The following is a 27680-nucleotide window of genomic DNA, read 5'->3' on the forward strand; positions in this document are numbered from 1 at the left end:
CAACTCTCACATCCATACATGACCACAGGAAAAACCATAGCCTTGACTAGAAGGACCTTAGTTGGCAAAGTAATGTCACTTTATTAAGGGTTTTGTTTTCCCCATAAATTAAAAAGTTTCATAAGTTATATACTGCATTTGCAACCATTTGGCCAGATACTGTCTCCCCTAATAAAGTGAAACTGAAATTTGCTCAGTTATGTCCAACTCTTTGCAACCCATGGACTATATAAGTCCATGGAATTCTCCAGGCCAGAATACTAGAGTGGGTAGCCTTTCCCTTCTCCAAGGGATCTTCCCAACCCAGGGATTGAAACTAGGTCTCCCGCATTAAGATTGGTCCAAATAATGCTCTACAAGGGGGAAACCTCATATTTTAATTTTTCTAGGGGACTTCCCTGGTGCTCCACTGGCTAAGACTCCACGTACCCAATGCAGGGGACTCTAGTCAGGGAACTAGATCCCACATGCCACAACTAAGATCCAGCACAGCCAAATAAAAAAACAATATTAAAAAAATTTATCCAGCAGGGAAGTGTCCATTGATCTTTACTTTGTATTTTTGAGCTGTGTCTTATCCATGATCGAAGGCAGTGCACTTCATTCCCAGATTTATCAATTCAGAAAAAAAAAAAAAAAAAGGTAATGGTAAAAACTACCACTTATTGACTGCTTAGTATTTTACACACAATCCTTGGAAAGATTTTATTAAAAAAAATAATCTATGCATTTATTTATTTATTTTTGGTTGCACTGGGTCTTGGCTGCTGCACACAGGCTTTCTCTAGTTTCAGCTAGTGGGGGCTACTTTTCGTTTTGGTGCCTGGACTTCTCATTGCAGTGGCTTCTCTTCTTGGGGAGCACAGGCTCTCTTCTCTTGTGGAGTGTCTGGGCTTCCAAAGTGGCAGCACTCGGACTCCGTAGTTGTGGTTTGTGGGCCCTAGAGCACAGAGGCTTCAGTAGTTGTGGCACATGGGCTTAGTTGTTGCACAGCATGTGGAATCTTCCCCGACCCTAGATCCAACCTGTGTCTCCTGCATTGGCAGGCAGATTTTTATCCACTGGACCACTAGGGAAGTCCTTGGAATGATTTTAGTATTGTCATCTACATCTTATACCTGGGAAAATCAAGATTCAGAGCTTCAAGTAGTTCTTTAACTGATGGTACCACTCTCTAAGCTTAATAAGCTGCTAAGTTGAGACCAGAACTGAGGTCCCTCAGGCTACAGAAACCAGAGAGAGAAAACATTCTGCTCTGTCACCAAAAAAGCTTCTGAGGCCCTTTATCAGAGGTTCACGAGAGGCTCTGCCTTAGAGGGGCAGATGCAGCTAGCATCGCACAATGACCATTGCCCTCTGTATTCAAGTTCACTCCATTCTCACCTCTCAACTCTATTTGGGAGATTTCCTTTCCTTCTAAGACCACCTCTTTCCCCTCACCCCAAATTTATGTAGAAATAGATCCATGCTGCTGCTGCTGCTGCTGCTGCTGTTGCTAAGTCGCTTCAGTTATGTCCGACTCTGTGCGACCCCACAGACGGCAGCCCACCAGGCTCCTCCATCCCTGGGATTCTCGAGGCAAGAACACTGGAGTGGGTTGCCATGTCCTTCTCCAATGTATGAAAGTGAAGAGTGAAAGTGAAGTCGCTCAGTCATGCCCGACTCTTAGCGACCCCATGGACTGCAGCCCATCAGGCTCCTCTACCCATGGGATTTTCCAGGGAAGAGTACTGGAGTGTGTCGCCATTGCCTTCCCCGAAATAGACCCATAGGCACAGAAAACAAACTTATAATTACCAAAGGGGAAGGTGAGGAGGGATAAATTAGGAGTTTGTTATTAAAATATGCACACTACTATATATTCCTGGTGGCTCAGATGGTAAAGAATCTGCCTGCAATGCAGGAGACCCAGGTTTGATCCCTGGGTTGAAAAAATCTTCTGGAGGAGAGCACGGCAAGCCACTCCAGTATTCTTGTTTGGAGAATCCCATGGACAGAGGAGCCTGGGGGGCTATGACGGTTCATAGGGTCGTAAAGAGTTGAACACGACTGAAGCAATTTAGCGCTCATATATAAAACAGATGACCAATAAAGACCTACTGTATATATATATAGCTCAGAGACCTATACTCAGTATCTTGTAATAACCTATAATGGAAAAAGAGTCTAGAAACAAAGAGATATACTAATATATGTGTATATAGGTGTAACTGAATCACCTTGCTGTACATCTGAAATGAACACAACATTGTAAATCAACTATATTCAATAAATTTGTTTTTAGAAACCACTATATACATATATATAAACACATTCATATGAAATGCTCCTGATTGCCTGATTATTTCCATATCTTGTATCCCAACTTTGTACCTCTGCTCCTCCACTTCTGAGGGATGATATAGGCATATGCTTGCTAGTTGCGGCTCTCCATGTCATCTCCAAATGGAGATAAGGTCAAGGATGCCTATAATTTGAAAAATAATTTGACTGATTCTGACAATTCTCTCTGATCTCCCCAACTTGAGAATCATTGCTTTATCACTTAAGTGTATCTACAAAGGAATGTTTGGGACTTCCCTGGTGGTCCAGTGGTTAAGACTTTGAGCTTTCACCACAGAAGGCACAGGGTTCAGTCCCTGGTTGAGGAACTAAGATCTCACATGTTGTGTGGTGTGGCCAAAATGTTTGATTTTTTTTTTAATTTAAAAATATAAAGGAATGTTTGTCCTCATTTTTAAAGTATTGAACAGGTGAGTAGGCCCCCAAATTCCAGTGTGAGGATCAATAGGGGTGGGGGTTAAGAAGTATAGAGCCTGCAGGCACCCTACTATAGAAACTGAGTCTCCATGAGGTGGAGCCAAGGATCTCCATTTAACATGCTTCCAGGGTGACTCTTCCACAGGACAAGGAAACACTGGATGGAAAAAGGTCAGCACAGCTTCTCCAATTCCAGCCCCAGGTAAGTGGATCTAGAGTCAAGAGGAAGCCAAAGGATCAAGGCAGTCACCAACATTTTCATCATCATCATCACCCTCCCAAACCATTCACAGAGTGCCTATTATATGAAAGACAATTGTTCAGATGCTAAGCTGTGTCTGACTGTGACCCCATGGACTGCAGCATCCCAGGCTCCTCTGTCCTCCACTGTCTCAAGAGTTTGCTCAAACTCATATATATTGAGTCAGTGATGCTATCTAACCATCTCGTCCTCTTTCTTCCCCTTCTCCTCATGCCCTCAATCTTTCCCAGGAATAGGGTCTTTCCAATGAGTTGGCTCTTTGTATCAGGTGGCCAAAGAAATGGAACTTCAGTTTCAACGTCAGTCCTTCCAATTAATATACAGAGTTGATTTCCTTTAGGATTGACTCATTTCAGTTCAGTCGCTCAGTTGTGTCCTTGAAATCCCATGAACCACAGCACGCCAGGCCCCTCTGTCCATCACCAACTGCTGGAGTCTACCTAAACCCATGTCCATAGAGTCGGTGATGCCATCCAACCATCTCATCCTCTGTCATCATCTTCTTCTCTTGCCCTCAATCTTTCCTAGCATCAGGGTCTTTTCAAATGAGTCAGCTCTTCGCATCAAGTGGCCAAAGTATTGGAGTTTCAGCTTCAACATCAGTCCTTTCAGTGAACACCCAAGACTGATCTTCTTTAGGATGGACTGGTTGGATCTCCTTGAAGTCCAAGGGACTCTCAAGAGTCTTCTCCAACACCACAGTTCAAAAGCATCAATTCTTCGGCACTCAGCTTTCTTCACAGTCCAACTCTCACATCCATACATGACTACTGGAAAAACTATAGCCTTGACTAGATGGACCTTTGTTGACAAAGTAATGTCTCTGCTTTTTAATATGCTGTCTAGGTTGGTCATAACTTTCCTTCTAAAGAGTAACTGTCTTTTAATTTCATGGCTGCAATCACCAACTGCAGTGATTTTGAAGCCCCCCCAAAATAAAGTCTGACACTGTTTCCACTGTTTGCCCATCTATTTCCCATGAAGTGATGGGACCAGATGCCATGATCTTCGGTTTCTGAATATGGAGCTTTAAGCCAGCTTTTTCGCTCTCCTCTTTCACTTTCATCAAGAGGCTCTTTAGTTCTTCTTCACTTTCTGCCATAAGGGTGGTGTCATCTGCATATCCGAGGTTATTGATATTTCTCCCGGCAATCTGGATTCTAGCTTGTGTTTCTTCCAGTCCAGCGTTTCTCATGATGTACTCTGCATAGAAGTTAAATAAGCAGTGTGACAATATACAGCCTTGATGTACTCCTTTTCCTATTTGGAACCAGTCTGTTGTTCCATGTCCAGTTCTAACTGTTGCTTCCTGAATTGCATACAGATTTCTCAAGAGGCAGATCAGGTGGTCTGGTATTCCCACCTCCTTCAGAATTTCACTCATTTCATATCCATGCAATCCCAGGGACTCTCAAGGGTCTTCTCCAGCACTACAATTGGAAAACATCAATTCCTCAGTTTGAGACTTCTTTATGGCAATTACCAACCTAAAAAGGTACAAGCAAAGCAAAGGGCCCTAGGATAGAAAGGCTATGGGAACTGTAATTAGAAGAGTGAATCGGGGTTTGATTGGAAGCTGGTTAAGAGTGTAGTAAGTCAGTAAAATATATCTGATCCAAAGATTTTATACATAATGGAATCTAGCAAACTAAGGAAGCCACTGATATTACAAAACCAGCTCATCTTTGTGTATTTGTCAGACACAGGCTGAATTAAGGCCATGGTTACATCTTGACCTGTCTACTCATACATCTAAAGAAGAGAACTGGGTTTTACATTTATGACCAGGGACTTCCCTGGTGGTCCAGGGTAAAAAATCTGCCCTTCCACTACAGGGGACACAGGTTCGATCCCTGGTTGCTTGGGAAGATCCTGCATGCTGAACAGCGCAGCCAAAAAATAAATAAAATAAGATAAATATATTTAAATTTCTTGGCCAGTTCATGGCAAACCATGATAAAGCTTGGGAGCAATACCTTGGGAAAAGCTTGGAGGGTTCTAGGAGCATGGCTGGTTAACAAGTGAATGGACTCCCTTCAGGTTGTCTCCCCAAACTCCCAAAATTATTCATCTTGTGTTCACTGGGGAACTCTCAGCCATAGGAAATAGGCAAGAAGATTCCAGGAGACAATTTAAATTGCCAGATATATGAGGCACAGGCTTCCCTGGTGGCTCAGACAGTAAAGAATCCTCCTGCAATGCGGGAGACCTGGGTTCAATCCCTGGGTTGGGACTGGAGAAGGAAACAGCTACCCACTCTAGCATTTTGGCCTGGATAAATCCATGGACAGAGGAGCCTGGTGGGCTACAGACGACGGAGTTGCAAAGACTCAGACACGACTGAACAACTTTCAATTTTCATTAGACATAGATCACTACAGTCTCAACCTTTTGAGACTGAAAGACACAGGCTGAAGCTCCACTCTTGTCTTTTTAAGATAGGAGAAGAATTAAGTCTTTCTAGAAGAAAATCCTATCTTCCTGGACATCATATGCATGATTGGGTGAGGAATTGCAAATTAGCATACCTTTAGATAAGTTTTCCTCATTTGAAAGCCTAATTTATCCTTAAAGGACAAGTTTGTTTCAGAATTCCCAAACCAGATAAACTGACCTTAGGGATTATAAACTGGGTCCCCTGGGTCTCTTGGTCATCTGGGTGGGAAAATTCTCATCATTTGAAGCTACATGGGAGCAAAAATTTATAGTTTATAAAGTTTGTCTGGATCCGGAATCAGGATCTGTCATGCTCAGTAAGTATTTCTTGAATTCATAGATGAGCCTGTGTATAAACTTACCCAAAATACTTGCTGAAAGTATTTTGCAGGGATGAAGAAACATTTGTCGGTGTTGATAAAAAGGATTTTATAAGCATAATCCAACAGTGGTCAGAGCCCAAGAAATCGTTTCTCTATTCCTTTTTGGATTATGCCCTCACAAATTTATAATAGATTCTAACAGTTACTTCAGATGGCTTCTTAAATTAAACATTTTTTAATATGTTAGCCAAACCTATCAAATGGGTCAATTAAATATCATTTTCCATTCCCATGCTAACACCTGTAAGGTTCAATTCTTCATGCTAGTTAAAAAAAATTCAAAAAACAAAATTTGTTTTATTAATGTAAAACAAGTATGGTGTTGAATGTAGGGTGCTAGCACGCTTAGTTGTGTCTGACTCTTTGCAACCCTTTGGATAGCAGCCAACGAGGCTCCTCTGTCCATGGGATTTTTCAGGCAAGAATATTGGAGTGGGTTGCCATTTCCTCCTCTAAGGGCTCTTCCTGACTCAGGGATGGAACCCGAGTCTCCTGGGTCTCCTGCATTGCAGGCAGATTATTTACCCACTGAGCCATCAGGGGAGCCCTACTCATATATGCTGCTTCTGCTGAGTCGCTTCAGTTGTGTCCGACTCTGTGCAACCCCACAGACGGCAGCCCACCAGGCTCCCCTGCCCCTGGGATTCTCCAGGCAAGAACACTGGAGTGGGCTGCCATGTCCTTCTCCAATGCATGAAAGTGAAAAGTCAAAGTGAAGTCGCTCAGTCCGTGCCCGACTCTTAGCGACCCCATGGACTGCAGCCCACCAGACTCCTCTGCCCATGGGATTTTCCAGGCAAGAGTACCGGAGTGGGTTGTCATTGCCTTCTCCTACTAATATATAATTTTGTCTGAATCTTTTAATTGGAAAATAATTGCTTTACAATGTTGTGCTAGTTTCTGCCATACAACAACACGAATCAGCCACAATCATATCTATCTATAGATATATAGACAGATAGATAGATATAAATAGATATCTTTCCTCTTAAACCTCCCTCCCCTTAATTTTTTAAAGTTGAAGTATAGTTAATTTACAATGCTCCATTTATTCATTTATTTTACAATGTTGTTCTTAATCTTGATTTAAAAATAAACATCATTAAACTGAACATCACTTTGTTATTAAACTGATCATAAGTCATGCCATTCTTTTTACTGAGGAATTTATTTTCAGGTTTCAATCTTTGCTAATGGAATTAAATTTACAGTTACTTATATTACATTATTCATGTTTTTATTTTAAATCTTTTTGAAATTTAACATTATTGAAGGCAACAATTTTTTCAGCATTATTAATGAACAAAATTAATTTAAATTTCGTACCTTCTATCTATGGCAGTGATATATAAATCATACAATCAAAATAATCATATAATTAACATATGATTATATAATTAAGTATATATATGTATATACTTAGTAATAATGCTATATGATTTTCCTTCCAAACAATGGAATTTAAAATCTGAATCAATTAAAATAAAATATTAATAATTAGCATAAGTGGGTTAGAATCATGAAGAGGACATCAGAAGGGCTAGATTTAGTGGAAACACAGAGCAGAGCCAGCATGGAGTAGAGACTAGGCTGGCTAACAAGATGAGCTGCCTCTCCTGGGATCCCCTACCCCATGCTGTAGAGGTTACACTCTATCCTAAGAGCAGCGGGAACCACTAAAGAGTTAAAATCAGTGTCATGATGACATCTGCTCTTGTATCGACATAAAATCATTATGGGGCTGAGAGAGGACTAGAAGTGACAAAAAGAGCCAGGGAGTTCAGTCAGGAGCCAACTGCAAAAATCCAAGGGAGGGAGGACGGTGGTCTGACTCTTGGTGTTGCCAGCAGGACAAAAAGAGTAAAGAACTGCCATGGCCTGACTTGGTCCTTCAGTAGGAGAACCTCTGGTTCTTGGCTTAGACAACTGGGTCATGGGAATATGGAGAAGTGGATTTTAAGAGGATAATGATGAGATGCTTAGATATGTATTGAAGGTGACTTGTATGAAAATGAAGAGGAAATAAATATTCAGTAGGAGCTGGTGCCTGGGCCTCATATGAGTGAACTGGATGGGAGTTGCTGTTGTTCAGTTGCTAAGTCATGTCTAACTCTTTGCATCCCCATGGACTGCAGCACGCCGGGCCTCCTTGTCCCTCACAGGGAGTTACCAGCACTTAATCTTTCTTTTGCAATGGATAAAATCCTACCTGTGTGTGTTTGCTAGGGTTGCGAAAGTACTGGGTTGGCCAAAAAGGTTGTTTGGGTTTTCCATATGATGGTACAGCAAAACCCAAATGAACTTTTTGGCCAACTCAATACAGACTGAGTGGTTTCAACCACAGAAGTTTATTTCTTCATAGTTCTGGGTGTTAGACGTCCAAGACCAAAGTGGCAGTGGCATTAGTAACCTCTGAGGGCTTCTATCCTGGGCTTAGATGACTGTCTTCTCCCTATCTTCCCATGGTCTTTCCTTTGCATGTGTGTGTCTGTGTCCTAATCTCTTCTTCTCCTAAAGGCTTTAGTCATTTTGGATTAGGGCTCCCTTGTCCTAAGAACCTAATTCACCTTAATTACCTCTGTAATGACCTTTTCTCCAAATAGTCACATTCTGAGGTATAAAGAGGTAGAAAGTCAACACTGTGGTTTGGGGGGAATGCAGCGCAGCCCATAATGTCACATTCTAACTTGTTAAATCAAAATGGAAATCTGTTGGCTAATGAAAACAGGAAGTTCAAAAGGCTGAAGGAAGATTCTGAATAAAGGGATTCAAATCTTGGATCCAGGACATGTCTTCATTCCTGTCATTCAGCTTTACATGATGTCACCTGCAGCGTCACGGTACCAACGATGACCATTTCAGGACCACATCCTCTATACAGGAACCAAGACTTGGGAAGGAAGGAACTTTTTCCTGATAATCCCAAGAGAAATTCTGAAGATGATCTTAAGTGACCTATCTTTTTTTTTTTACTTTTTATTTGGTATTAGAGTATAGCCGATTAACAATGCTGTGATAATTTCAGGTGAACAAGGAAGGGACTCAGCCATACATATACATGGATCCATTCTCCTGCAAACTCCCCCTCCCTTCCAGGCTGCCACAGAACATTGAGAAGAGTCCCATGTGCTATACAGTAGGTCCCTGCTGGTTATCCATTTTAAATATAGCAGTGTGTACATGTCCATCTCAAACTCCCTAATTATTCCTTCATCCCAACCTTCTGCCTGGCAACCATAAATTCATTCTCTATGTCCGTGAGTTTGTTTCTCTTTTGTCAATTCCTTTGTATCATTTCTTTTTAGATTTCACATACAAGAGATGTCATATGATATTTCTCTTTCTCTGACTTAAGTGACCTATCTTAAATCATTCACCCACCTCAAACAAATCACCGCTGTAGGAAAAAGTAACTCGGGGCAAGGGCCAAGTCTGAGTCTCCAGTTTTTCCTGGTCCACTGGCCAATCCCACACAATTCTTACAAGTTGGCAAGTATAGCTCTTCTTTACAGAGCTATTAAACAGGCAGTAACAACTGTAACGAACCTTTACAACTAAAGCCACAGGAGTGGGTATGGCAGCCCATGAAGAATGTGTGGGAGGAAGAGAAGAGGACTGAATTAGGAACCTGAGGGGGTAAAAAACAATATTCAAAGGATGAGATGAGAAATAGACAAACATCTTTTGAAAATGCAGAAGATAAAGGAAGAAAGCCAGGACACAGCATTATCATAGATGCCAAGAGAAGAGATAATTTTAACAAAGAAATCACCATTTGCAACACCTGGGGGTTAAAATTAATATCTTTAATCACAAAGAGCTAAAACACATCCATTTTTTTAAAAAGAGAAAAATGGGCAAAAGGTCAGAACGGGAAGTTCACAAAATGAAAAAATTAACATGACATGTGACTAGGTATTCATTCATCAAGGAAAACAAACTGAAACACATTTGAGACATCCTTCTGTGCTTTTAAGATCAGTAAATAAACAAACTTGAACACATCCAGCTTTAGCAAAAGGGAAGGAAAATAGGCATCCAACATGAACCTACTAGTGGTATAAACTGGGGCATCCTCTTGAAGAACCATTTGTCAGAATCAAATGTTTAAAGGTATGTACTCTTTGACCCAGAAAATCCCAGCTAGAAATTTACTTGTTGTGGTTGCTCAGTTGCTAAGTCCTGTTCCACACTTAGTGACCCCATGACTGCAGCACGCCAGGCTTCCCTGTCCTTCACTATCTCCTGGAGTTTGCTCAAACTCATGTCCATTGAGTTGATCATGCCATCCAACCATCTCATCCTCTGTCTATCCCTTTTCCTTATGCCCTCAGTCTCTGTCAGCATCAGGGTCTTTTTAATGAGTTGGCTCTTCACACCAGCTGGCCAAAGTATTGGAGCTTCAGTCCTTCCAATAAATATTCAGGATGCATTTCCTTTAGGATTCATTGGTTTGATCTCCTTGCAGTCCAAGGGACTTTCAAGAGTCTTCTCCAGCACCACACACAATTCAAAAGCATCAATTCTTTGGTGCTCAATCTTCTTTATGGGCCAACTCTCACATTCATACATGACTACTAGAAAAACCATAGCTTTGACTGTAAGGATCTTTGTTAGCAAAGTAATGCCTCTGCTTTTAAGCCATTTTCTTTAAAGGAGATAGTTGTAAGATCCATCTAAAGTAGGTTAAATTCAAAATACTGCCTAACAAATATGGAGGGACACCACCAAATTAAAACAGGGACAGGCTGTAAACCATTCTTACAAAACAGTACTGGTGGGTCCTCACTGAACATCTCATGAAGGGGAACACCAGGAGGACAGAATGAGGTAGACATTTGGACATATGGGCTGCTTTGGAAAGTTCTCCAAAACATATTAATGGAAGTAGAAGGTGCAGAGCTATGTGAATGGCATGGATTCTGCTTTAAAGGCATGTATCTGTGCAGGTTAAGTGCCTCCAAACATTTTCTGGAGGAAAGCATAAGAAAGTGATAGGGGATAGGAGGTTGAAGGGGTGAGACGTTTTCCATTTTACATCATTTAATGCTTTTTAACTTTTCAATTTCTTTAAGCAACAAATAATAATTGAGCATGCACCAATGACAGGCACTGAACCAGCCACTGGGGATATACTGGAGGAGGCAATTAATGATGAGGCTTCCCTGGTGGCTCAGTTGGTAAAGAATCCCCCTGCAACACAGAAGACCCAGGTTCGATCCCTGGGTTGGGAGAAAGAAATGACAACTCACTCCAGTATTCTTGCCTGGAAAATCCCATGGACAAAGGAGTCTGGTGGGCTACAGTCCATGGGGTCACAGAGTCAGAAACGACTGAGCGTCTGGGCAGAGCATATATAATTATTGCCGAGAGCTCCCAGCTTGGGCTTCGTGGCTTGATTGCCTGGCTCTGAATCAGCTTTGAATCTTGGCTGCACACTTAGAAATTACTTAACTTCTCTCTCTGAGACTTCATCTGTAGAATGCAGACTGACAGTTCTTATCTCACAGAACTGCTGTAAGAAGTAAATGAGATAATGCATGGAAGATGCTTAGCACAATGCCAGGCATTTAGTACATGTTTCCTTAATTGTAAGCACGCAAAAAAAGTGAGCCACAGAGTCACAGAGACACAGTCCCCAGCCTCAAAGAACACTCAGTATAGTGAGTGGCTGAACTGGAGAGGAGGAACTGGTTATTAGAAATGAGGGTCCAGAGAATTGGATGAGCCTACCAAGCCAATGCTGAAGCCATCCAGCAAGACAGGAGGGCTGGAGGGCATTTGTGCCCTGAGGAGGGAGAAGTTGGGGGGAAAAGTGGCCTCAGGGCACCATGGGAGGATCCCGGGGAGCCAGGATGCTTTCAGAGCACAGAAAGACACTATCAGGCAAGTCTTCTAGGAGAGCTGAAGACACTCTGGGCGCAGGTCTGGAGCACAAGGAAGGGTCTGACAAACTAGCTAAGGAAGCTCAAGAATGGGGCTAATCAGTTAGAGCCAGAGGCCAGTGAAGCATTCCAGAGGATTGGGGAGGGGAGAGTGAAGCGCTGGGAAGAGGTGTAAGGCTCAAGCAGGCAGTGATGTATTAGTAACTTTGTTTAAAGGATCTGTTGGATCACCATGGTTTGGGCTGATAATTTTTTCTCTTATTCTTCTGGACTAAGTACACAGAACTTCGGTGGTATCCTCAGAGGCTTCAGCCCACAAGAATCCCAAGGAGTCATCCTTTTTGCTAGGCATCCTGTGCCTAATGTTGGCAGAGGGAAGAGCGCCATAAGCCATGGGGGTCAGCTGGCTTATGGCCAGGTAGTCCCTGCTTCTGAGCCTCCCTGCACTTGATTTTTGCACTCCGTCCCCGGTATTTGGGCTTCCCAGGTGGCAGCAGTTGTAAAGAATCCTCCTGCCAATACAGGAGATGTAGGAGATGTGGGTTTGATCCTTGGATTGAGAAGATCCTGCAGGAGGAAATGACCACTCACTCCAGCATTTCTGCATGGAAAATTCCATAGAGAGAGAAGCTAGCTGACCATGGTCCGTGGGGTCACAAAGAGTCAGACCCGAGGAGTGACTGAGCGCACACACCCCTGTATTTGCAGCTCACTCCAGTCTTCTTTGACTCCCAGGTGGCTTAGTAAGGGGACCAGCAGGGGCAACTTGGCCAAGGTTAACATGAACAGGTAAATGTGTTGTTGGAAAAGAAAACAGATGCTAAGTTGGTGAAAAATCTGCTCTCCTAGTGGAAAAGAGCCACCTCAGTTTCCCATCAGCTCTTAGATTCAGTAAGTAGAGCCTAAATGTTTGTTAAAAACTGAAGGACAGCACCTCTGACTTCTGCTGCATCTGCAGTGATGGACTGGGAGGGGACAGAGGCTCTTCAGTGTGCTCCTCATTAATGACACTACCAGTTGCTATATGTGTGTGTGTGTGTGTGTGTATGTGTATATATATACATATGTATATATGTATACAGGAGTGGTATCCAACTCCTTGCAACCCCATCATGATGGACTGTAGCCCATCATTCTCCTCTGTCCATGGGATTCTCCAGACAAGAATACTGGAGTGAAACAAACAAACAGAATACTGGAGTGGGTCGCTGTTCCCTTCTCCAGGGATCTTCCCTACCTAGGGATCCAACGCAGGTCTCTCGCATTGTGGCCAGATTTTTACAGACTGAGCCACCAGGGAAACCCCAAAATGAGAACCAATTAAGTGGTCAGTAGTTGGAGAAAGTAAGGAATGAGGTGGTGGGTCCAGCTCCCATAGATGCAACATCTTTCCTTCAAGAATCCATCCTTTCTTCACCAGAAAAATCTTACATATTTTAGCCTATGTGGTAGTTATTCTTACTTCATTTCCCCCAAAACTGTATTCTTTGATTACAATGAGTATTCCCACTTTCTTTTAATTTTGTAATAACTGCTAAGTCTTTATTTGGGCTTCCCAGGTTCAATGGTAAAGAACCCACCTGCCAATGCAGGAAACATGTGTTCAATCCCTGGGTCAGGAAGAAAGAAATGGCAATCCACTCCATTATTCTTGCCTGGGAAATCCCATGGACAGAGCAGCCCAGCAGGCTACAGTCCATGGGGTCACCAAGAGTCAGACACAATTGAGTGACTGAACAACAACAATCAGACGTCTCTAATTACTTTTTGCATTAAAAATTGACAAGAATCAATATTCCCTATTGATGAGCTACAAACAGTGTGTGTGTGCTTGGGTGTGTTTCCTTTCTTTCATTTAGGGTATAGTTGCTTTAAAACATTGTCTTAGTTTCTGCTGTATACATATGGCTGATTCAGTTCTTGCCTTCTCTTCTCACCTCCTCTTGTTCCTTTTTCATCTCTACTTGCACCAGTTTGGTTTTTATTTTACAGTGACTTCTTGTTTCACCAAGGCCAAATGTCTTACATCTTACTGAAGACAATAAGAGCGTGCATTTTCTAAAATATTTTCTATTACTCTAGTAAATCATTTTCAGAGTTGGACTTTTCTGTATACCTGAGTAATGCTTCTATTCTTTTTTGCTATAGAAAAATTTTCCAGGCCCCAGGGTTCCATTTTGGATGTTTAGTTTGTGTGGGTGCGTGCTTACTAATCCTTGAATGGGCTTATTTATATTCCAACATGACATTTGTAAGTGGTCATTCCTTAATTTAAGAGGTATGAATTTTTCAAAAATTGATATTTGTTTACCTTCTGGGGGTTCCCTGGTGGCTGAGACGGTAAAGTGTCTGTCTACAATGCGGGAGACCCAGGTTCAATCCTGGGTTGGGAAGATCCCCTGGAGAAGGAAATGGCAATCCATTCCAGTACTATTGCCTGGAAAATCCCATGGACAGAGGAGCCTGGTAGGCTACAGTCCATGGGGTCGCAAAGAGTTGGACATGACTGAGTGACTTCACTTCACTTCACTTTACCTTCTGGGGGCAAAGTGTTCCCCAAACTGAATTACATATAACGACTGTCTTCAAAGGGCCTCTGATTTAAGAGAAGTTAAGACAGGTATACTAACTATAGTGAAAGGCAGAAAGTCAGGTGGGGGACATGGGTAGAATTCATAATTTCTGCTTGTGGCCTTTTTCATAGATGATAGAAAGTAAACCATGATACTGAGATTGAGAAGGACTGTGCACAGTTCAATGTTGTTCTAAGTTGCAACTATGGGACTTCCCTGGTGGTCCAGTGGGTAAGACTCCAAGCTCCCAATGCAGGGGGCCTGGGTACAATCCCTGGTCTGGGAACTAGGTCCTCCATGCATTCACAAGGAAGATCCTGTGAGCCACAACTAAGACCCAGCACAGCAAAAACACATAAATAAGTTGCAGCTATCAGGAATTAAGAGCACTGAGGTTATTTCCAATTTATTACCTTTTTCTTCCTCAGTAAATATGGAAATGGATAAGGAAATGGCAACCACTCTAGTATTCTTGCCTGGGAAATCCCATGGACAGAGAAGCCTTGCAAGTTACAGCCCGTAAGGTCACAAACTTAGATCCGACTAAACAACAACAAAAATATGGACAAATACTAGCAAATGCCATAGATCAACGAGTGTAAACAATTTTACATGTTATTACAGTATTTGTTAAAAATGACTACATTCCATTGTAAATTACAGTTGTTGCGCAAGGAAGCATCAAGAATGTTACCAAATGGCAGTGGAAAATAAATGAGAGATTTTCTTCTGGTTGAAAGGTTTCCAAAAATGTTTTATTTTCCAGTGATGAAAACATGCAACATCCACCTTTGTTTTACACCATTTTACACTGGTATAGGTACATTGATCAATTGTCTCAATTATATTCTTTTGTGAAAAGGCAATTTAACAAAACATTATTACAGGGAACTTGCATTTTATGCCTAGGTTTTATTCTATTTGCTTTTCTGTTTTTTTTTTCAAGTGTACCAGATGTTTTAAAAATTTGTTTAAAATTCCATGTGGCTCAGTCAGTGGTAAAGAATCCACCTGCCAATGCAATAGACACAGGAGACTCGGATTCCATCCCTGAGTTGGGAAGATCCCTTGGAGGAGGAAATGGCAATCCTCTCCAGTATTCTTGCCTGAAAAATCCCATAGGCTGGAGAGCCTGGCGGGCTACAATCCATGGAGTTGCAAAGAATCAGACAGGCTGAGAGAATGAGTACACACACACGAATTTAAGATATTATTTTAATTTTGACATTAAAAACCAAGACTGTGACCAATGACAGTCTTAAGCTTAGCTAATTAATATGTGATTTAAAAACAAATAGAAAAAAGTATGATATCCAAACCCTTAGCGGGGGTGAACTGTTCACTTCACAGGTCCCTATCTGGATATCTGCTGTAACAGAGCAAAGCGCCGCTAGGTGGCTCCATTAATTTAATAAAATTAAAGTAGGGAAAAGATAATGTATAGTCAAGGAACAAAATATCTCTTGTAAGCAGAACCTTTAACCAAAGCAAGAAACAATGATCTTTAATCATAGCCTCTCACTCAGAATAATTTGGAATATAGGGTTAAGAGTTGAACTAAAAAAAATCTGCAAGACTGCAAAGTATGTATGGGTAATCAATTTGCTAAAGAAAATTATATTCTTAAGGACATCAATTACTAAGGGAGACATGGTTTCAAATCTTTCCTAATTTATTACCATCTAGCTTTTCTTTTGAACTTTTTCCCTTTCTTTGTTTAAACTTTAGGAAAAAAATATTAAATTTGAGCATTTATTAAGTTACTAAAAATTGCTTTCCAATTTCTTGACTTACAGTTGTCATCCTTATTAACATCCCAAGAAAAATAACAAAACAACTTCGTCTGGGCTATTTGGGAAGGAAAACAAAAGCAGTGTGCTTACCTAAACTAACTCAAAATACAACTAACGCAAACACTACTCCACTGTACACCATTTGCAAGGAGATTGAAAGAAACTGTGTGACAAAAATTCCTTCCTGGGTTCACAAAAGAAGAGAAAAAATGTTACATTTGAAGTGTGAGTTGCATTTTAGGTACCCAAGTTGGCTAAAGATCTCTGGATTTCATTTTTTAAGAAGTCCATAACAGAAGACGATCATTTTCCTGAAAGTACATAAGGAACTGTCACGAAAATAAATGCGGGGTGGTGGGGGAGGTGGGTTCCGAATTATTAAGTATTCTGAACCGTCATTCTGCAATTGACAAATAGGAAAAAAAATTTTTTTTTCCTCTCCCCTCTCCTTTAAAAGAGAATCTCAGACCTGTCACCGCCTAAGAAAATATTTAGAACTCAATTTAACCTAAAAAAAAAAAAACAAATTTCATATCGTTCGGAGTCAATAAATAATGATGGCGTGGCACTTGGAGTCTCCACAGTATTTTGCTTGCTTCGTTTGTTTTTCCAGACAGGAGCTGCATTAGAAAACTTAACAGAAGTAGAGGGCAAGTCTTCTGCCATAATTCGTTGAGACCGTTTTTTGTAAACGAGCGCTTCTAGCACAGTTGAAATTACAGTTGGCTTTAAAATGCTAATTCCGAACCCACTTATTTAAATGTCTTTGAAAACGTTTACCCTTCTGTTTTCGAAGACAACAAATCACACCAAAAGTCTGCGCAAACTGGACCTAAAATGCAAATCTGTTTCCCGGATAGGAACGAACCTATCGCTATGTTTAGAGAAATTAAAAAACCGATTTCTGTCCTTCCCTTCAAAGAATTCCCTAGGACAAGGGGACGCACCAAGAATGCTCAATATATATGGTGTACCTCCAAAGACTTGTAAATCGCGTCTATTATTCTCGACTGGGAGCCGACCAGTCGAGACCGGACGTGAATCCTGCAACTGATCACAAAAGCTGTAGAGGCTCCAGGTCGAAATATCAAAGGTTGGGACGGGGGCAGGCAGGTGGGCTGAGCGGCCACCCAGAGTTAACTCACAGACTTTTTAGAACAGTCGGACCGTCCTGGAGATTTTCTCTTTGTTTTGATATTCGTTATTTCGTTCTTGTGCTGAGGACACAATGGTTAGGAATGGGGAACAGGTTGCTTGAATATCGGAGGCGCCGGCCTCCCCGGGTTCTTCCCGACCTCCCTCCGTTCCACCCCGGCCCGGAGAGGAGGAGTTGCAGCGGCCGGGCAGGCGCGGCGGGCGGCCCGAGGTTTCCGCGCGCTGGGCCGGGATGCGTGCGCTGGCAGGTGGGGCGTGGCGGGGGCGTGGAGAGCCGGGGCCCGCGGGCAGCCGCCCAGCCCCGGGACCGGCCCGGGAGGAGCCGAGCCGCCGACGGTTATAAGAGGCTAGCTCGTCGGCGCTCCGCGCTCACCCCTCAGTCCCCGCCCCTCCTCGCCGAAGACTCGAGTCGCCGAGCCAGGGCCGTAGGGTTGGCCCCCAAAGGGATGCTCTTGCCCGAGCGGCGAGGTCAGCCCCGCTCGCCCCTCGCCGCCGCCGCCGCGCCGCGCCAGCCGACGGCCGCCGACATGGCTCTCTACTGCGGGGACAACTTCGGCGTGTACTCGCAGCCCGGCCTGCCCTCGGCCGCCGCCGCCGCCGCCGCCCCGGGCGCCCCCGCACCCGCCCGGGCGCCCTACGGACTCACCGACTACGCCGCGCCGCCAGCCGCCGCCGCCAACCCCTACCTGTGGCTCAACGGGCCGGCCGTGGGCGGTCCCCCCGCCGCCGCCGCCGCCGCCGCCGCCGCGTACCTGGGCGCCCCGCCGCCGCCGCCGCCGCCGCCCCCGGGGGGCGCGCCGGGACCCTTCCTGCAGCCGCCGACCGCCGCCGGCACCTTCGCCTGCGCTCAGCGGCCCTTCGCGCAGCCCGCGCCCGCCGCGCCCGCCTCACCCGCCGGGCCCGCGGCGCCAGGGGAGCTGGGCTGGCTGTCCATGGCCAGCCGCGAGGACCTGATGAAGATGGTGCGGCCGCCCTACTCGTACTCGGCGCTCATCGCCATGGCCATCCAGAGCGCGCCCGAACGCAAGCTCACGCTCAGCCACATCTACCAATTCGTGGCCGACAGCTTCCCCTTCTACCAGCGCAGCAAGGCCGGCTGGCAGAACTCCATCCGCCACAACCTGTCTCTCAACGACTGCTTCAAGAAGGTGCCCCGCGACGAGGACGACCCAGGTGAGGGCGGACAGGTGCTTCCCGGCCGGTCCCTTACCCACACCCGCCCCCCACTACGCCCACCCCGCAACTCACGCACACGCAGAGGCAGGCCAGGGTGGGATAAGGGTAAAAAGCCTGAATCCTTAAGCCGAAAGTCACTCCTGAGTGGTGTTCCTTACACGGTTGAAGGGAGGGTCGAGTTACTGGTAAACGGATTAGGAATAAGAACACGGGTGGGCTCTCAGATAAGGGATGGCTGTAAAGAGATTCAGATGAGCCAAGAATCCCATCACATTTCAGGAGAGTGAGGTGGGGAGAGACCGGGAGTTGGTACCCGCTGTACGTAGATGCGTTTCGAACCGTATCTGTTTGGAAATGTAAAAATGTAAACCCCAAATGTGCTTCGTGCGGATCTAAGCCCCGGAGGTGAGGAGGGCTGGGTGATAGTGGCTTGTTAGTGGTTTCCCTCTTAGCTGAGGAATGAGGTGAAGAAAAGCTCAAAAGTTTCAGAAACAGATTCTTACTGGAGGTTTTCTGAAGGAGCTCAGGACTAGGTGTGGGGTGAGAATCAGGTTAGGGAAAAGAGAAAACTGTTTCCTTGCCTTCTACAGCAGGAATCCCCAACCTCTGGGATCTAATGCCTGATGATCTGACGGAGAGTCGATGTAGTAATAATAGAAATAAAGTGCACAAAAAAGTAATGTGCTCAGACTTACCCCGCCCCCCCCCCCCACAAACACACACCGCCCCCAACCATCCTTTAGCCCCCTGCGTTGGTGGAAAATATTGTCTTGCAGGAGACCAGCCCCTGGTGCAGAAATGGCTATGGATCAGTGAGGGATACAGGATTCTTTGTAAATTATGTAAATGCTCTGAAGTAGTTGTGTTGCTATTCAGTTGCTCAGTCATGTCCAACTCTTTGCAACCCCATGGACTGCAGCACTCCAGGCCTCTCTGTCCTACGTCATCTCCCAGAGCTTGCTCAAACTCATGTCCAGTGAGTAGGTGGTGGCATCCAACCATCTCGTCCTCTGTCGTCCCCTTCTCCTGCCTTCAATCTTTCCCAGCATCAGGGTCTTTTCTAATGAGTTGGCTCTTTGCATCAGGTGCCAAAGTATCAGAGCTTCAGCTTCAACATCAGTCCTTCCAATGAAGAGCAGTGCTTTCCAGTTGAAATGCTGTACAAACTACACGTGGTTGAAAAATTGTCTAGTAGCCATGTGAAAAAAAGTAAAAAGATGGTGAGAATTTATTTTTTAAAGTAACCCAAAATGTCGTTTCAACATATAAAACATATAAGAAATTATCTGTGAGCTAATTACATTATTCTTTTGGTACTAAGTCTTCAAAATCCTATGTATATGTTTTATACCATATTTCAGTTGTTACGAGCCACTTTTCACGTGTCCAGCAGCCACGTGTGGGTAGTGGTTACTTTACTGGACAAGGCACGCAGCTCTCCAAGATGCATCTGCCCAGATTTGGCCTCTAAATCACCTGAGGTGATCATGTCAATTGTCACGTACACTCTTGGACTTTCTAAAAAGGTCAAGGATCTCGAGCCAGTGTCTTGTCAAAGCTTTTGGTAGCAAGGTGACACAATATAAATATTCTGGTAGGAGCAGGTATGATTGGTTGTTTAGATGGCAGTTACGCGAATTGTTTTTGTTCTGCAGCTATTTGCAGAAAATGTGTTGGTGGAGGTAATGGATGTGGAGGGGTGTGTGGTAGTGGTTAAGAATGCTTGAGTCTAGAGACAACCTGCTTATATCCTGGCCCTACCACTGCTAACTGGGCTTCCCAGGTGGTGCAGTGGTAAAAGAATCAGTCTGCCAATGCAGTAGATAGACGTGGGTTCGATCCCTGGGTCGGGAAGATCCCCTGGAGAAGGTAAAGGCACTCCAGTATCCTTGCCTTGGAAATCCCATGCCCAGAGGAGCCTGGCGGGCTACAGTCCACAGGGTCACAAAGAGTCAGACAGGACTGAGCAACTAAGCACGCACACGCTGTTGCTAACGGGGAAAATGACAGGTTGCTAACCAGTCTGCACCTCAGTTTCCCCATCTGAAGAATGGAGGCGATGATATCACTGTCTCCAAAGAGCCGTGAGGAGTAACTAGAGTTATCAATGTGAAGAACTCACTACAAGATAAGTGCTTTACGGTATTTGCAAATGCCAAAGATTCTTTTTACCAGAAGTGATGAGAGCCGTTGGGAGAAAAAATCCTCGAAGATGACAGATATTTTTTATGACTACTGTGCTGGATAGTGAGGGAGTTTTTCTAAGCAGAAGACTAGCATTGCTTGCATTAAATGGGGCCCTGGTCTCTGAGATCGGCCTGGTGGAGGAAAAGCTGGGAAGACATGCAAGGGTGCCTCTTGCCCAAGGCAAGGGATGGTTATGGAGCTTCCTTGTACTTCCAAATAGATGCCATCCAAGGTGTGTTTAAAACAGTCAATTGCTCAGTAATAACTTGTTGCTTCTGTTGGACAAGGCAGAGGGTTGGGTATTGGAGGTTGCATTTTTCCAGTGGAGTGTTTTTTCGGGGCAAATATTATACCCTTTCAGCAAATGATAATGATAATAGATACCTTTTTCTTTTCACTGCTCACTGTGTATGGCTTCTTTGCGGAGATCTATCATTTACCCCTCACGGCCAACCTGTGAGGTGAGTACTGTTCTTATCCCTGTTTTTATAGATAAACAGAGGCTCAAGTTCAAGTAGTGCCATTTCCCCCAAAAGGACAACAGAGTGGATTGAGCATCTCTGTCAAGTTTCATGAGAGCCTGCCTCCCTCATCTCAAAGCTGGGCATGTGGGGCTTCCCTGGTGGCTCAGTGGTAAAGAATCCGCCAGCCGTTGCCAGAGGCGCGGGTTTGATCCCTGGGTCGGGAAGATCCCTTGGAGAAGGAAATGGCATCGCACTCCAGTATTCCTGCCTGGAGAATCCCATGGACAGAGGAGTCTGGCAGGGCTACAGTCCATGCAGTTGCCAAAGGACTGGACATGACTTAGTGACTAAACGATAACATGGGCATGTACACCTCCTCCTCTAACCTATCTTTCTCATCTTTGCAGGGAAAGGCAATTACTGGACCCTGGATCCGAACTGTGAAAAGATGTTTGACAATGGGAACTTCCGTCGGAAGCGAAAGCGCCGCTCAGAAGCCAGCAGCACCCCCTCGGTGGCCGTGGGGACCTCGAAATCAGAAGAAGGGATCTCCCCGGGGCTGGGGTCTGGAGTGGGTGGAAAGCCAGATGGAGACAATGCCCCTGCCTCTTTGAGACCCTCCCAGTCCCCAGAGCCTCCTGAGGACACCAAGAGTACTGCCTCCTCACCGGGAGTGTCCATGCTTTCCTCCACCCCTTGCCTGAACAGCTTCTTCAGCAGCCTCAGCACCCTCAGCGTCGGTAGTAGCAGTGGGAACACGCAGCGGGCACTCCCTGGCGGCCGCCCTCTAGGGATCCAGGGGCCCCAGGTGCCCTCAGGCAGTGTGTTTCCCCCCAGCTCCGTCCCAGAGCCCTCGTCAGACCCCTTGCAACTGAATCACAGCTCCAGCAGCAGCGGCAGCCAGAGATCTTCCTACTACGGCCCCTTCCCCGCCAGCACCAGCGGGGCCCCGAGCAGCCCCTTTGGCAGCCCTTTCTACAACTTCAGCATGGTCAACAGCCTCATCTACCCTCGGGAGGGCTCTGAAGTATAGAGCCCCAATTCCCAGACTCAGCCGTTGCACACCTGAGATCTCGTGAAAATACAGATCTCCAGGCAGTAGGTCTGGGGCAGGACCTGAGATTGCATTTTCTCCAGAGTTCCCGGCAAGGTCCACTGACCACACTCGGAACAGCGTGTGGATGCAAACTTTTTCTTTACCTGACAAGCTTTCTCTGGATAAAGGGCCTCCCTGGAGAGAAATCCAGTCCAGTCTGTCCTGGGATGGTATCCGAGAGCCCTGTGAGGGCAGGGACCATGTCTGTCTGTTCGTCACTGTGTATCAGGGTCACAGGGTCCAGTGGGCACAGACTTCAGCTGCAAAAACAAGTGAATGAAGTTACTGGGTCAGAAAAAGTAACAGTTGGCACTGGAAGCAGCAGGGAATGGTTGGGACTGACCAGCTGCAGGCTGCTGTGGGCAGCTGGTCTTCTCTGCCTGGCAGCATTCTGTTTTTTTCTAGAAAAGTCAAGAGACCTGCATTTTCCCAGGAAACCTCCATTTGTCCTCTTTGTTGCTAATGGAAAGTTTTTCAAATACTGTGCTAGAAAGCACCGCAAATCCTTGAGCTCTCTACCCAGCTCACAGATCAGCTCTATTTATGCTTAGTGTCAGGGATGTGTCAGACATTAATAGCGATAGAAGTGCCCAGATAATACCCTGTGTGCCAGGCATTGTTCTAGACACTTACCATATATTAGCTCATTTAATCCTCACAACAACCTTGGGACAAATGTATTGTTACTCCCCCTCGTTTTCTGTATGGTGGCAGTAAACTGCCAAGATGTTAGGTCCAAACAGTAAGTCATGAAGCCTGGATCTAGTTTTTTTATTTTTTTGTTTGTGTGTGTGTGTGTGCGTTTAGTTTTATGTTTTGTTTTGTTTTTTTGGCTGCACTGTGTGCTTTGTGGGACCTCAGTTCCTGGATCAGGGATTGAACCCAGGCCACAGCAGAGAAAATACCAAATCCTAATCATTAGACCACCAGGGAGCTCTCACCAGGATCCAGTTTTAAGGCAGTCTGGCTCCAGAGTCTGTGCTTGTAACCTTGTGTTTTAGTCCCTGAAAAACAAAGGCATTAACAGGCAGACAGACTAAGTGGTGTCTGAGGAGTAGTAATGAGCTAGGTTTCATCTGACCAAAGATTCTGGCTGAAATCAGTATCACTTGGGATATTCTGAGCAGCAAGGATGGACACCAGCTCTTCCTCACTTTTGCTGCCCTATTTTCGAAATCTGTGGTAACTGATATCCTGTCTTTTTTAGCATATGTCCTGGGTTTTTCATCTTTGAAACAAAGTTTTAGTATTTTATTAAAAATAGTTTTTAAATGGAATTTTTATTTTTAAAAGAAAACATTTGTGGTCAAAAATTGTTTTTAATGTAATATATTTTAACACTCCCTTTTACTTCTCAGGAGGTGTCATTTGAATAGTTTTTATGGTCACCGTCTTGGTGCCCAATAGAATGTCTGTATGTGGCAGACACTCAGACACAGTTTGAACTTATCCAAAAAGTGTTAGTGCAGATAGTGTGATTTTTTGGAATAGTGATGCATTAAGATGAAGTTAATGTCCTATGAATGACCCTTGTACCATGTTTGGTCTTTGATGGGAACATTGCTAGTTTTTAATTTTTTTAGGAAAAGGAACACAAATTAATTGTAAAAAAATTGTTAACTTTTCCCTGTATATTATTTGCGATTCACAGCATTATTGATAAATTGGAAGTTTGAAATAATACATATAGAAAATTATTTTTGTAAAAAATAGTCTATTGAGGTATAAATAATGTCAACATTACTTTTTAAATATTATACAGGAAGACAACCAAAGAAACTACCTACCCTCGTACTATGTCTACAGAAAACCCACTTTCTATGGATATTTTTGTATGTGAAAAATTGTATGGACTTTTATAAATATTGTTTCTAACACAATTCTATATTTGTAAATTAATTTATAATGTGAACTGGGACGATTTTTTTTCCCCCCAAGAAAGCACACTGCATGCTGGAAATCACATAAAATAAACTTGAAGTGGGATGACTTCTGGCTCCTTTTTAGGCATCTTGTGTTCCTATCTTTAACTTCTTTTTATAAAGGAATAGAGCTGTAGGCACAGAAATTGCTACCGGATTTTTGTGTGTTGAGAGAGCAAGCAATTGATTTTTTTTTTCTTTTATAAAATTTTATTTATTCTTAATGCCAAAAGCATTTTGCATTGGGGTATAGCTGATTAACAATATTGTGATAATTTCAGGTGAACAGTGAAGGAACTCAATTACATATATATTCTCCCCCCATCCCAATTTCTTTATTGGACTTGTTCTACCTGCTCACATCCTAAGGGATTGGAATGAAACAGTTCTGGAGGATCTCTAGACATGAGCGTCTTGTTTGTATTTTAACAGAGTAATGTTTCTGTCTAGCTCAGCTGGTGAAGAATCCTGCAATCCAGGAGACTCCTGGTTGATTCCTAGGTCAGGAAGATCCGCTGGAGAAGGGAATGGCAACCCACTCCAGTATTCTTGCCTGGAGAATCCCATGAAGGACAGAGGAGCCTGACGGGTTACAGTCCATGGGGTCGCAAAGAGTCAGGCACGACTGAGCAGCTAACACACAACAAGACCTCTCCAGCTGGCAACACTCCTCGGGGAACTCTGGCTTTCAATGCTGTGGTCCTCATGGAGGGTACAGGCAGCCCATCGTCTCCAAAGAAGTCAGCTAGAAAACTTGAATTTGGCCCCAACTAGAAAAAACTGAAAGATAAGGTTTCTAGCCTAGAGTTTCTCAACATGAGCAGTGTAGATATTTGGAGGTGGATAATCCATTGTAGAAGCTGCCCTGTGCATCACAGAATGTTTAGTAGCAGGCTGGAAACACTTCCCCTCTTCCTTCCCCCGATACACACAGACCCAAACCCCCCAGCTCCTGCTCCCAGGCCCTGAGACATTGACAAATGTCCCAGGGTGGGTGGGGCTGTGCAAATTAGATCTGATTGAGAACCACTGATCTAGACCAGCACCCTCCTAATTTGCCAATAAGAAAATGGAACTCCCTCAGTCCCCCACACAGTCCTTAATAGTGGAGCTCAGAATGAATAAGGACTCTGGTACAAGACAGTTTCTGTCCTATGAAATGGCTTTTCTCTCTTTTAAAAAAATTTTTATTTTGTATTGGGGTATAGCCGATTAACAATGATAGTTTCAGGTGAACAGTGAAGGGACTCAGCCATATATAAACATGTATCCACTGCTATATTTAAAATGAATAACCAACAAGGACCTACTTACTGTATAGCACATGGAACTCTGCTCAATGCTATGTGGCAGTCTGGATGGGAGGGGAGTTTGGGGGAGAATGACTTTTAAATGAGTTGTGAGCAGGATCGGCCCAATCATTGAGGAATTTCTCAGAACTGAGGATTATCTGTTTGCCTGTCACACTGGAGGTAGACACCTGCCATATTTTAGTTGCCTGTTATAGAAATGCTTATGGTAACCTCCTTGGCATCTGATTATTTCTATTAATAGAGGCCTAGACTAGGAATAATTCTGACCAAACAATAGTAAACTATCTGGGTTATTACTCTTTGATAGGGATGGTGGTGGGGAGGACAGGCTTAAGGATATCTTGGAAAGAAAGACATATTAAAAGAATGTGACGAGCCTATATTTGGAAGCATCTAGATCTGGGTGTTTGATAGCTATGAAATGCCAGAAAGATGGCATTTATGAGAACAAAGGCAAAGAGAAGAATCCACTTCTGCTCTCCAAACAACCACAATGGGCAGCAGGGTGGCTCAGTCCTCACAGGAACCAAAGAAGCTGTGCTGGGGGGCAAGTTGTGCCTCCTGCTGGGCCTGGGATTAAAGGGAAGGAGACAGAGCTGCCTCTGCCTGTGATGTTTCCAGGTCAAAGTCTGCACCAGCACTCCAACTGGCACCAATTTCCTGCATCTGTGACATGTTCTCCCTGGGAAACAGGTCAGAAATTCTGGACCTGAGCTAGATTGTGATTTCCATTGTTTGAGACAGTACAGAGGAAAAGATGTCCCTCTCTCCCTACCCCCACCCCCACCTCATGAAGTTAAAGCAACCTTCTTTCTCCAGGGTTCTCCCAGAGACCAGAGCCTGGTGTCAAGTTCCAGCCCAAGCTGAGGACCTCTGGGCACATGGCTAACTTAAAGCAGCTACCTTTCAGCTCTCTGGGCTTCCCTGGTGGCTCAGATGGTAAAGAATCTACCTGCAATGCAGGAGACCCGGGCTTGATCCCTGGGTCGGGAAGATCCCCTGGAAAACGGAATGGCTACCCACTAAAGTATTCTTGCCTGGAGGATTCCATGGACAGAGGAGCCTGGGGGGCTACAGTCCACGGGGTGCAAAGAGTCAGACATGACTCAGACACCACTGAACGACTAACACTTTCTGCCTTCTAGGACCTAGTGTATCTTTAAGAATAAGAAAGGGGTAAAGGAGAGTTTGAAAAACTAATAAGTAGGTTTCAGGTTTCCTTCTTGATACTTTTAGATCCTTCATCTCATTCTAGAGCTTACTGGGAAAAGACAGCTGGGGAACCCAGAGGCTGTGTGCCTTTGCCCCCAACCCCTCCCCAAGCTCCTCCTTGCGCTCAGGGCAAAAAGGCAAGGCCAAACTTTGGCCCCCCTGAGGAAGTAAGACCGCCACTGACCTTCAGAGGAAGCTCCTCTACTGTGACTCTGCCTTCCTCAGACTTTCCCAAACTTGGAAAGAGCCTAAAGCTTTAGTATCTGTTGTTTTTTCCCCCTTTGTCTTCCTGAGCTGTTCCAGTAGCTAAAACCTTGAGGTTTTTAATGAAAAAGAAACCTGTGCTTGTTTCCTGAGGCAGGGATTTGCTGGTTCTGGGGTAGAGACCCGGGGGCCTGTGGCCTTGCCTTTTGTCATGGAAAGCAGTCAGCTGGGTTCGTGGCTGGGTGGCTGGCACCGCAGAAGGAAGAAGGAATTTCCTATCAGGTCTGAAAACAAAAGAAACAAAAGGTCAAAAAAGACTTGATACCTACGGAATTCCTCCCAGCCTTTTAATTCATAATGTCTGGGGATCAACGCCAAACCCCTGGGAGGCCTGGAGGACAGTGCTTTATCATTTAAAAAAAAGTAAGCATTACAATAACTCAGGTGCCAGGCACAGCCCTAAAATGCACTCTGTGCTAAGTCGCTCCCATCATTACCTGTCTTTACCTGTGGACTGTAGCACTCGAGGCTCTCTGTCTTTGGGATTCTCCAGGCAAGAACACTGGAGTGTGTTGCCAAGCCCTCCTCCAGGGGATCCCCCTGACCCAGGAATCGCATTTGTCTTTCCTCTCCTGCATTGGCAGGTGGGTTTTTTTTTTTACCACTAGTGCCACCTGGGAATCATATATATATATATATATATATATATATATATATATATATATATATATACACACACACACACATATACTATATATATATATATACACATATACATATACTATATATATAATACACACTATAATACTATATATATATAGTATATACTATATATATATCAAGGAAGGCAATGGCAACC

The 27680-nt window shown here is 44.3% G+C and overlaps 1 protein-coding gene across 1 annotated transcript; it reads left to right on the plus strand.

Annotated features, from left to right (window-relative positions):
• The first annotated feature begins 17774 nt into the window (after positions 1-17774).
• Positions 17775-22107, plus strand: FOXI3 (forkhead box I3). Its single transcript, XM_052649801.1, has 2 exons — positions 17775-18420; positions 21482-22107. The coding sequence occupies exons 1-2, from the start codon at positions 17775-17777 to the stop codon at positions 22105-22107; spliced, it is 1272 nt and encodes a 423-aa protein (XP_052505761.1).
• Positions 22108-27680: the final 5573 nt, after the last annotated feature.

This window comes from Budorcas taxicolor, chromosome 11, assembly GCF_023091745.1.
Source record: "Budorcas taxicolor isolate Tak-1 chromosome 11, Takin1.1, whole genome shotgun sequence".
Lineage (NCBI taxonomy): Eukaryota > Metazoa > Chordata > Mammalia > Artiodactyla > Bovidae > Budorcas > Budorcas taxicolor.

Bases quoted from the DNA above. Each gene is read 5' to 3' on its own strand.
- FOXI3 (XM_052649801.1), top strand. From the start codon at position 17,775: ATGGCTCTCTACTGCGGGGACAACTTCGGCGTGTACTCGCAGCCCGGC. The intron at 18,421-21,481 runs GTGAGGGCGGAC...TCATCTTTGCAG, and splicing joins CCGCGACGAGGACGACCCAG to GGAAAGGCAATTACTGGACC.